The 12,245-nt window shown below is 36.9% G+C and overlaps 1 protein-coding gene across 9 annotated transcripts in view; it reads right to left on the bottom strand.

The window, feature by feature from the left end:
• SLC4A10 (solute carrier family 4 member 10) overlaps positions 1–12,245 on the bottom strand; it is a 158,125-nt gene that overhangs the window by 90,392 nt on the left and 55,488 nt on the right. For 8 of the 9 annotated variants that reach the window (XR_014853494.1, XM_085066634.1, XM_085066633.1 and 5 more), the window contains exon 2: positions 8,990–9,071. Coding sequence is in view for 8 of the 9 variants with exons in the window: in XM_085066634.1 (XP_084922760.1) it covers positions 8,990–9,071 (82 nt within the window). In the remaining variant the exon portion in view is untranslated. Of the gene's footprint in view, positions 1–8,989; positions 9,072–11,838; positions 12,029–12,245 lie in introns of all 9 variants that reach the window. The other variant, XM_085066635.1, reaches the window with a different exon arrangement.

A 12,245-nucleotide genomic window follows, 5' to 3' on the forward strand; every position in this document is an offset into this window, starting at 1 on the left:
TGAACCTACTGAGACCAGCAGAGTCCTACCTAGGCATAATTTCAATAAACACACAGAGGAATGTAGGTGCTTGTGACAAGGTTCAGGCAAATAAGAGGAAAATAAACAGACGGGGGAAAGCAATAGCTTTCTACAGAAAAATCATGGAGCAAAAAGCAAAAAATCTGAGAGTTAAGTAGTTCTGGTTTATTAAAAGATCACAACTGTGGAGCAAAAAAAGACCATCTGTGAACAAAAGAGTAATGAATTCTAAATTGCTGACAAAATGACAATGAATGATAGAAGCAGCAAAAAAAAGAAAGAGGAAATACAAAAGAAATCCAATTACTGTGTTACCTTACTTCAAGTAACCTTTTCATGGTAGATATTATGAACTAGAGCCCAGAACGCAATGTACGTTTTTCTGTACAAATTGTCCAAGGCATTATTAAACAAGAGTTTCCAGCAAGCTCTCTAAATTTGCCAAGACCAGAAGGTCACACATGGACAGAGCAGGGCAGACAGCAGCAAACACTGACTAGAATTTCCAAAAAGAAAGAGCATTCATAATTGGGTGAAGTCAATATCAACCAGGATATCCACTATCCAGGATATCCTTATAGGTAACAACTGATTCTATATGGGCATTTCTTTCATTTATCTTTAAGAAATTTTTTGTGTGTTTTATCATTTACTTCATCAGGATGCCAACTAAAAGTGACTGAATATTGCTTAAACATTGTAAAATAATTTTACTCTGCCATACATTTTCGCAGCACATAGCTCAGTTAGATCATCCTTTCTCATTCTTTTGGCTAGGCTACAAAGACACTGAAGTATGGGAAACAGTAACAACTGTAGTTTACATCAGGGTGCAAACCACTGACACCAGGTACAACCTAACAACCATTCTAACACAGAATTGACATGTGGTTTAAGAGGTGAACAAAACATGTTGCTCTCCCTAGCAAATGGGTGCGTTTTCTGTGTTAAAATTGTTTTTGGAAGAATGGGAAGTACTGGGGCAAAAAAATCTGGTCTCTTAGCATCCCATTAAAAAGATTTTAATTCCACTAAATTAAGGGAAACATTTGCAAACCCTTTTCTCTCCGTCTCCATTTTCCCTTGAAATGTCACATCACTCAAATAATTGTATTGGGATTTCCAGAAGTACCTGAGTTAAGTCATCAAGCACCATCAATTATAATGGGATATGTGTTTTCTGAGCTTTAGAAATCCCACTACATTTCTTTCTCTTTCCATTTATTTAATGCATAAGGTAGGTAGCTAGGATAAGCTTCTGGTTTTAAAGACCCAGAATGCCAGGTTCTGAAAATCATTTCTAGATGTTACCTCTGTCATTTTCAAGGGATATGCAGAAAACACTTGCTATTCTGAGCCTAGCTTTTTAGATGATTAATTTGCTATTGGGTTCTTAAAATAAATTTAAGTGTAAGGAATATTTTCTCCTTTGAAACACAGCAACCCCAAACAACACATCTACTTAGATTTTATTCTGAGAAACGTCTCTGCAAGACATAGTCATATTAATAATGTATATTTCATATCTGTCTTTTCTAGGGCAATGAATTCATATCTCCACAAACTGAAGACATTTACAGCACAACACATTTTTTTCCTCAAAAGTTTAGGGGAGATCCTGATTTTTACACATGGTTATATACATTTTCATCTTTCTCAAAGTTAATTATAATTAACAAGATCCCTTTTAAATATTTCACAATATAATTTTTACTTAATGTAATCTTGTAAAAAATTTTAAAAATGCTTTATAACAAGGGTAATTCTTTAATCCTTAAAATATTTTAACTCAATGAGTGTTTGAATGTTTTGAAGGTAAACCACATGCTTTTTATGTTATAAATGCATAAACTTTATGTTCTGGGTTTTGTTCACCAGCTAGCTGCAATTTGATTCAGAACAGTCTTTTTTTAAAAACAATCTTTGTACAATTTACCAGTGGATGTGTAGCACTGTATAAAGGCCATTGCAGAGCAGATCAATTCAGTGCATTTCATTTCTTTAATAAGCTTTCACATTGTAAATAACTTTGTGTATTACTGTATTTTCTCAGAGGGCCTGTTTTTAAAAATTATTTGTTCCTAAATCCTAATACTGAAAATACTAATCCATGTGTTCATGTTTAGCTTTCCTAGCAGCATATCTGGAATAAATCAACACTTTAGTTCAGAGTGTGTTTTTGCAAGAACAAAATCATAGTCTTTCAATGATAAAACACTACTGATGCTAATGTAAGGTTAACAGAAAAAGCTCAGGAAGACCAGATAAATCCTATGGCTCACTGAAAACTAAACCAATTCTGATTTTTAAAATTGTAACATAAATGAAGCATAGCATAAACTATGGAGAAGAGCAAACCTCTCTCAGCATGGAAATTCTTTCAGGTCTCCATGTTACCAGGAATGTGGGGCTCAAGTGGGAACTTTAGAGCTCATTAGTGAACCAGCCAAGTTGGTGGCAATTGTATAAAATATTACTGTCCTGGATCTGAACATCCATGAGCACCAGATGCTTGAGGTACATGTGCCTGTGCTGCTGCCACCTGGGATTATCTGAATCTGCCCAAGGCACCTGCTGAGACCAAGGCTATCAGATCCCTGCCCACAGGCATGGAGGGAAGGGGCAGAGAAGGGAACAGATGGGTCTTGAAACACCTCCAGAAAGAGCAAAGGCAGGCTGCTGTGACCTACTAAGGAAACACACTGCAAAGGCAAGATGCCTTGAGAGAGAATACTTTGCCAGTGGTTCAAGCCAAGTCTCAGATGGCTGCTGACCTCAGCAGGACCAGAGGGGTTTCTCCCACCTCTGGAAAACAGTGCCTTGAAGCCTCTTTTATGCACTGACAGCTAGAGCTGAACTAAATGCAATTTTTCATCCTCTCAGAAAAGAACAGTGAGGTAGAGACAGCAAACCATCAGTCCATGTAGGGTTAAAAAACTGCCTTTTTCCTTATAGGAAAAAATGTGATTATGGTGAATTGTGTAGGAGTAGAGAGTACATGACTCATGATTCATTATTGTAGTGCAGCAGGGAGGCAGAGCTGAAGAAAAAGCAGAAAGGACAAAAGCAATTCTTCCTAGATCAACAGTTTACATTGCTGTTTGTGGTTATGGTTCGCCCAAAATACATTTTTCACCTTTTTGTCATACCCTAATTTGGAGGAACCGATAAGAAAACCTTCGCAATTTTTTTTAGATTATATATGTAATTTATATTCCAGGGTAGATTACAACAGAAATTATATAGAAAAAATAAAAACAACATTCCTGGCCCAAGATAATATTAAGGACATATTGAATATGGAGGATAAGAGCATCTCACTGAAGTCATTAAAGTTGAAGACCTTTTAAAGAGCCTCAATCGATCACTGCCCTCCCCAAAAAAATTGCCTTTTAACAAAAGATTTTTCCAGGTTGTGGGTGGGCTAAAAAGCCTTTTTTAACCAGCACTTATGTTCCAAATTTCCTACATTCCTCCAGAGGAGTCCAGAGGTGTTGCATGTACAGTTCTATCACAAGATCAAGACCTTGCCAGACAGAAGAAAAAAAAACGGCAGATGGGCAATGTAAAAAGACCTGCTCAGATACACACGCTCTTTCCACTGATGGAGAGTGAAGCTGTGGTTATTGGAGGGAAAAATTTGACCTATATTTCTAAATTAGCAACAGGAGGAAAAAAAAAAAGCAACTTCAGTAGTAGTAGAACTGTATGTTAAAAAAAGGAATATTTCTGTCTTCTGATGCTGCAATTTAGCAGCTTTCACCAATAATGGCAAATTGGTTGACATCAGTTTCATCTGGGATTTCACAAAGTGAAATATTTGAAAATATTAGTGCCTACAAATATTGAAAAGGTTTCCTGTCTGTGAAGCTCAGAGCAAATTCAAACAAAATTCACAATCAAACCTTATGATCAGCCAAAGACTGTGGAGTTCAACCAGCCCTGTGGCACTTGTTTGCTTCCATTATTTCATTACTCATCGTGTAAACTTTCAAAGAGATTTTGTGAACATATCCTTCAGAGTTATTCATCAATCTTCAAGGTGAATCACCTTCCCATAACCATAGAAACTGCTGAGAAAGGACCAGAGACCCATGAAAGGAGGGGATCAAACCTGGTGACTGCCACGATAGGAGGAGAAAAGTGAGATCTCAAGGAATATCGAACTACATAAAAAAGCACTCCAGAAATATGTGCCTTAGAAATCACAACTGGAACAAGCTTGAGTATGTAATACCTGTAGGCAACAAAACGAAAGAGCAACCTTACAGTTACAGACTCAGCTGAATCTTTCTCCGGCTCTGCTTGCACAGCTTTTATTGTACCCTCCGAGTGCGGGGAACATTGCTGCAAGGAGCACTAGCGAGGTCAGAGTGAACATCAGGACGAGCAGGGCACCCAAGGGAAGCAGAGACAAGGAAGCTTGGAGCAGGAGATCTGTACTGACATGGTAACAAATTCTTGCACTAGGCTGTAGCATCCTGGGAGCCAAAGGGAAGGGAAATCTTGGTTGATGCTCCTGTCTGACCAAGCAGAGCTGGTATCTAACTTGCTTCTACATTGAGGCACAGGTGAATCAAGGCCAGGTTAACAAAATTCATATTCTTTCAGTTCTATGAGCTGCTAGGTCCTATTAATTTTTGGGTAAACAATGTCAGTAGCAGACAGGTATACTATGATATTATTTCTACAAAAAAGGTTGTCTCTGAGAATAAAAGGCTCCTTAAATAACTACAGCCACTCAAATTTCTACTAATAATATATGGAGACAAGCATTTAATCACAATGAGGTTTTTCATATATTAACCCTAATAGTATATAATCAAAATTCCATTAAAATAATTTTTAAATTATTGTCACAAGCTAGAATAAATCTAAAAAGAAAAAAACAACAAAAAGAACTATTTTTAAAAGAGAATAATTAAATACTCTGGAATTTCACACTTTTTGTTCAGCGGGACATCTACTACCAAAATTATCCTTCATGCAGGTTGCCAATTACAAGATATCTCTACAAAATTTAAAATTAATTTTTGGTTTATTAAGTTTAAAGCCTCAGCTTCTGCATCATTCTGTGTTTTGCTTGTGCTATTTATATTCTAATTAAGCTTGAAGGTTTTTCGTGACTTTCAGTAAGCAATCCATGTAATCTCAATTTTGTCAGAAGTGTCAGAATGCATATTCTGATGTACAGTGATGCATATACTGGATACAGTGCATTACATCTCCTCAGAGACATGAAAGATGGCAAATTTGATTCCCCACGAGGCAAATTTTCCCACACCACTTAGGCAGATTAAATGAATAAAACATAAAAAGCTTAAGCAAAACCTTGACTTCTCTGAATCAAGGATCATTCTGCAATTTTGTCCAACAGAGCCAGAATTCATCCCTGATTCATGCTTGGACCTTCACCTAACAATGTCTCTCCAGCCATCTCCCTGCTGAAGCTGCTTCTCAAGCCAGGCTACAGCAGTTCTGAAATATTGCCACAAAAATCCTTGGTCTGCAGTTGCCCACCTCCACCAAGGACAGCCAAGGAACAGCCATTTTCCCTCTCAGCTAATATGGTGGGCATAAGGAAAAGAACATTTGATCATAAATCTGTTCTTACTGGGCATACACTGGAGCAATGGCAGACAGCCAGAGACAAGCACAGAATAAGCTGAGAGCAGCTGCTGATGTGCACATCTGTCCATGAAAACTTCCCTGCTTGCTCTCAGTACAGGAACATGTACAACCTGGCCTTTTGCAATTAAGTACTTGAGCATCTAGAATCAGTGCCCAATTCTCGTTTAGGAGTTCCACTACTGATAAAAATTATAGCATATTTATTTCAGTAGATTTTTGTCTGTATACACATTGAAAGATAACATGCAAAACAGATGATTATAACCAGGGTAGATAATCTTCTTTTTTCTCTTTTAGAAATGCTTTCTCTGTCCCTCAGTTAATGTAACAATCAGACAAATGCCCTATTCAATATAAGTGACTGATCCTGACCTTACAACTCACAAAAACTTAATTACGTGGAAAAATAATTTGTGCTGAAAATCTGAATGCCAAAGCTCTGCAAACAATTCACCTCCAAAGCACCACAAAACTTAAGTAAAAAAATACAGTTTGGAAGTACTTGCTGCAAGAATTATTACTAGCACTAAGGTGAGCACCACATCTCTTCTGTTCCCATAAGCACTGCAGTTCCTGTCTTATGTTCCCAAAATTTTACTGTACTGCTCAGGGAAAGAAAACACTGATCTAGAGAGACTGAGGCAAAAATCTATTCTTGTGTCTGTTCTTCGAGGCAGGATTAATCACCATATCTTCATGCTTTCAACAAGAAATGTACTTGCAATGATCTTGCACAAGGACTGCCTAAAATATTCAAGTCCAAGTATCTGCTGGCCTGAGAAATTTCAGATGGAAATTTTAGTATACATTTAAATCAGTATTTCTGAAGTTTGAATGTTGATAGTGTAAAATAAAAAAAAATACTTACCATTTAAAGACTTTATAAGAAGAAATTGAATACTGATTTTCAGATTTAAACCTGTAGTTCTTCATATGAATTGCAGTTTTTGAAATGTTGTTGACATGGTGCCATTGAAACTTACGCCCTGGCAAAGCTGGTCTTCCCTAGAATATTCAGTAGCTAGCTATTTACATTTTTAAAACATAAACCAAATTAATTTTCTGTCAAAAAGCTAATTACATAATACATATTAATAGTCTGATTACATTATTTTTCTAAGCTATGCAATTAGCACCTGATTATTTAATTTCATATTTCATAGATGTTATGTCATTAGGAAAAAGGTACATTTTTCAGCAGAACCCAACAAAATGTACAGTGAATAAGACAGACATTAGTGAGTCACATTCACTGTTTCCAGGGGGAGAAGTGCCTAGATATACTGCAAAACAAATGGACATGCAATTAACAGCAAATGGATATTAAAATCTGTGATCTCTTCAAAACTTTTAATGTCACTTGGTATTTAGTGATTATATATTTAAAGACAAACTGATCTGAACTTAGAGTGAGCATGAAATTTATCTGAGAAAGCTAACTGCATTATGAAGGATCGACTCTGCACTGAAAAACTGTCTTTTTAGAACATTATGAAACAATGGGATTTTATTTTTAATAAAAGCAGATTCATTTGCTAACTGCAGAATTTTTCAATATTCTAAATTTAATTCAATTTAAATTGATGGAAAGATTGTGGGAGTGTCACTGCCATGTTCCAATTTCTATTGGTAACATCTTAGGAGTAGATCTTTGAAATAATATTTTCACTGATATTTCACAGGAGCAATTCTACACATATAGGATGGTGGGGGAAAAAAGTACTTAAATACAGTTCCTAAATTATGCTCCATGTAGTCACACGTGGAACATCACAGTAATTCTGACTGCCTTAATGCTTGAGTCTACTCATGTGACTGAGATTAAGGATGTCATTCCCCAGAAAGCTGTCCATTTTTAAAATGCCACCTTACCATCTTCAATAAAATGACTCAGCAAAAGGATATTTTTGTGGGTAGACTCACTTCACCCCACAAAAGCTCTGTGAGTCAGTACCATGCAGAAAGGGAGACAGGGAGCTCCCATTCTTCTGTCAGGTGTTTCTCTAAGGACACCAGATACAACAGTTTCTCTTTGGTCAAGGATGCAATCAAGGGACTGAAGACCACAGAAGATTAAATGTGAGATTCAGAAAAGGAGGTTGTGTACCTAAGTCCAAAATTGTCATTGCCAGTCTGACCTGCTGGTAGACTCTTACTCCTGGAGACACCAAAACTCTAAATGCCACCCTGGAAACATCTTAACTGAGATTTATCCTTGCATGTACTCAGACTTCCCCCAGACTGAGTAGAGAGCTACCTACCTCATACATGCTACAGAGCACAACATTTAACATCCTTCTGTGAGAGACAAATCTCACACAGACACAGCAAGACCCCTTTCAAATGCAGCCACAGCTGCTTTTTGAGGCACTGCTGAAGGAAGCTATAACAGAGAGTTGCTGTGTAACATGTTGGTATTTTCATGAAATCATCAATATGGCCAACATGTAGCAGAGAACACAAAGTTCATACAGACAGAGAAATGAAAGACAAAAAATTATGAAGTAATCAATGGTAGGCATTTAGCAAGCTCAAGTTCCTGCACAGATGGAGAAACCTCTCTCTAGACCTGAAGCAGGGAACTTTTCAGATGTAGCATGTTTATCTTAATATTTCTTTTGGGCTAGTTCATGTGGATCTGTGTGACAAAGACAAGAACCTCCATACACCACCACAAGAAGCTAACAAAATGAGCCAGATCCAGTCTCAGGAAAGGGATATCATATGTGCAACAGAAACTCATTTTCATCATAACTATGACTTGGGGGCTCACACAACTCAGTACAAGAGCTTAAATACAGAAAGCAAAGTTTGGGATACACTAAACAGACAGAAATGCAACTGACTCATTAGACCAATATTGTAAAACAGTTCTCACAATTTCTCACTTTCGCATGGTCAAGTTAAGTGGTTTCTGCAGTGGATATCATCAAGTATGTATCCAGTCTCTGACGCTCCAGAATGTTTTTGTTCAGCTGAAGATGTGTCTAGCCAACTACTTGGGGATTGTAATGCAAATGTAGAAGCCTTTGTAAGTACTAAATCAGCAGTCCTGCTCGCATGTGAATATTTGAAAACTTAGAAGACTTATCTAAAGTTACTCATGCGTATTTACAGGCTTGATCACTGAAAACTAGCGAACTCCTTCTACCATCATCTACTTCTGAACATTGCTGTGAGAAGAAAGTAGTATTTCTCTTTTCAAAATAAATTATGAGATTCTAGTCTCTTGTCTCTTTGCATCCCTGCTCAAATCAATAAGTTTACACATTGGAATTACATTTCAGTATTTTCAGAGAAAAGTGACAACATAAAGCACAGAAAAATCATGCCTCACCTTCTAGATCTTCTTTTTCAAAATGTGTCTTGAGAATGGAGCGAGTTCCACCTCTATCCACAACAGCCTCTTCATCATTTCTCTGCAAAAGAGAAAAAAGGACAGCTCAACTACTTTTCATTTGGAAACTATTGGCAAGACTGTACAGTACTATAAAACAAAGATGCTTTTATTATTTAATTATTGACTTTTCCAACTCATGAACAAAAAAGGGGGTTAAGAATTTAATTTTCCTTATCAAAACCTATTTCTTATGCACCAGTTTTTACTGAGGTATGATTACAGTTAACTTTGACATGCAAAACTTCTGCTAAAACCTGCAATATGATGAGTAAACACTGGTTACCGGAAACCAAGAAAAACATGAGTCAATAGAACAATGAAAGGGATGAGAGAAGAAAATTCTGATCAAGGCAGCTTTATTCTTGTACACCTGAAGAAAGGGATTGCACATTTATTTTTGTCTTTAGACCAGGATCCTGAGCTACATGCAGAATCCCCCAATTATTATTACTAGCATTCCTTACACTTTGCCAAAGCTAGACAATAATACTCAGGGACAATATGGTAAGAAACTAACACCATGAAAACAACCAGCTTCACTTACTGGTGAATTGCAAAGCCTTTGCTTTTCTTTACAAACACCAAGCTGAACTTAGCATAAAGGCAGGCAGCACACACTAATAGCAGAAAACAGAGAAGCTATTCTTCCTCAGGAACATACATGACATGTTTGATTTTATCCTGTAGTCATACATGCATTTTAACTGTACTCTCTACTGCATGGTAAATGTAGCATATGATCAACTAGTGTATTGCACTCTGGCTAGAAAAGCTACAAAAATTAGTGATTTTGTCATTTCTGACATGAAGAAAGAAAAACCAACACATACCCCTGAACAGAAAAATCTTTTGGGAGTTCAGCAACGAGACACTAGATACTGTGCTAAAATGAGTATTTGGTTCACTATGAGTTTGACATTACCACTTATGAAAAAATCCAGCTGCTAAAAACAGCCTGTATTTCACAACACAATTTAAAGTGGTTTCCATTAAATTATTATGAAAAATGATGCATTATACAAAACTATAAATTAACATATCATTAATATATATTTACTTGTCATTAGTAGAGGGGGTTTAGTAAATGATATTAGAACTAGAACTGCTTGATTTCAATATATAGAATTGGTATCTTAATGCAAGTCTGAAGCAAGGGAATTTAAGTACCAGTGTTACATGATAAATATACATCTATATATAGAATGCAATAGAATATAATAAGAAATTAAACTCTTTGAGCACATCTCCTTAAAGATCAGATGCCTCGGGCAAAAAGATTCACTTATATAGCTGGATGTGGTGCATTCTGAATATGAGGTTTTGTTTCAGGCTCCTCTCTTTTTTAAAAATAGCTATCATGCTGTAGCTATCTTACATAGAAAAACCCTACGAATGTGTCAGCACCAAGCATCTGGGCTGTTAAAGAAAGAAAGATCAAGTGTTAAAATGTCTTTATTAGAGCTTTCCCACAGATAATAGTACACAACTAAAATATCACAAGAAGAAATGGCCTTGTATTGAAACTGTTTTGTCTTTCAATAATTTAGAATTAGCTAATAACCTATTGAGATGTACCAGGGAAATATAATTTTGCCCAAACCATTTGATCATTTTAGTAAAATGAATCCATTATTTTAAAGCAGTTAGACATAACAATGCCACACTCCTGGGTGAGTGATTAGGCAGGATGTCGAAGGCCAAGTATTACAGCCATATCATAAGTAATGCTATTCTAGCATAAGACATAAGCATCAGAAAGGAAGCAACATTAGGGAAAATTTACAGTGAGGAAAATACTAAATTGCTGGACAGTTTAAAGCCTTTACAGATTATCTAAGTAAATTAAATACAAATTAATTCATTAATATTTATCAAAATATGCTCATACACTTTGACTTCTCCCTTCCCATGTGTTCAATTTTCAGCTTCTGGCAGTCTTTTTCTTCTCTGCCTCCTCTTCCTGTAATGTTACAGCAAGTCTCAGCCTTGCCTCATTCTCAGAAATGGGTATTACAGGGAAAAACAGCTTAATTGGGAGTACTATGTTGTTAGTAATTCACTTGTCAAACTCAGAGCAAAGTCCAATTAAACAGGCCTTGCACTGAACATGCTGACTTCCCAGGGAGCAGCATGAAAGCCACCTTGCATTTATCAGTACAAGAGTTACACTGCATTTACTCTAGAAATAATTTCTGTGGTTCCTGTACTGCCCCCTTGGAGGAGGGGAGAGGTGAAAGAAAGGTTCGCTTGCAGCTTAGTGCAGTTAGGTCTTAAACTCACTGGGAGGTGAGAACTGTCGCAATACAAGCAAAAACAGGGGCAGGTTCCATTACACTTCCCCCTGGATGAACAGAGACTGGAAATCTAATTTCAGTTAGTAATGCTTTGCTTTCTATTAGAATTTCAGGAAAAATATGAACTTATTATTTTTAAGTGCTTCAATAAACGAGAGTTTGAAACTGAAGGTATAGGCAAGACGAACCATAATACAGTCATGGAAGACAGAATTCATGCCAACCAAACACCACACTAACATCCTCAAAGCCATGAATCCTTTGCAGTTTGGCCCATCAGTTTCAGCAAGTTCAGAATAAGGCATGAAATCTAAATGCTCTCCACTGCCATGCCACATTTATGTCAGAATTCTACCACTTCTTCCTTTTACCCCATTTGAAGATGACGCAGGTAAAAAATTTTACATAGGGCACAAATCTGCTAGGACTGGAGTATTCAAACCATACTGACACACTGCAGCAGTCTGCAAACAAATGTGTGGACACACTGACCAGGTACAAGTCCTTGGAACTGTCCATTTTTGCAAGGAGTTGCTTGCTGAGTCCAATGAACACAGTGGTCTACTGCTTAAAGCATGGGACAGGGATCCAGGAAGTCCCCAAGCACTAATCCTGGATCTGCCACTGACTTGCTGGGTGGCCTTGGAAAAGTCACTTAACCTCTGTGCCTCAGCTTCCCCATCTGTAAAATAGGGATAATAATACTTACTCATCTACCTTCCTCACTGGGCTGCTCTGTGCCATGATAAATATTTACACAGCATTTCAGAGCTGTAAGGCACTACAGAAGTGCCAAGTCATTCAATTTAAGAAATTTACCCATCTGAAGAGATAATGATAGGATATAACAAATTGATAAAAAATGTTTAGGTATAAACTTTTTACATCAAACAAACATA

Source organism: Lichenostomus cassidix, chromosome 7, assembly GCF_008360975.1.
Source record: "Lichenostomus cassidix isolate B80296 chromosome 7, HeHo_3.0, whole genome shotgun sequence".
NCBI classification, from domain to species: Eukaryota; Metazoa; Chordata; class Aves; order Passeriformes; family Meliphagidae; genus Lichenostomus; species Lichenostomus cassidix.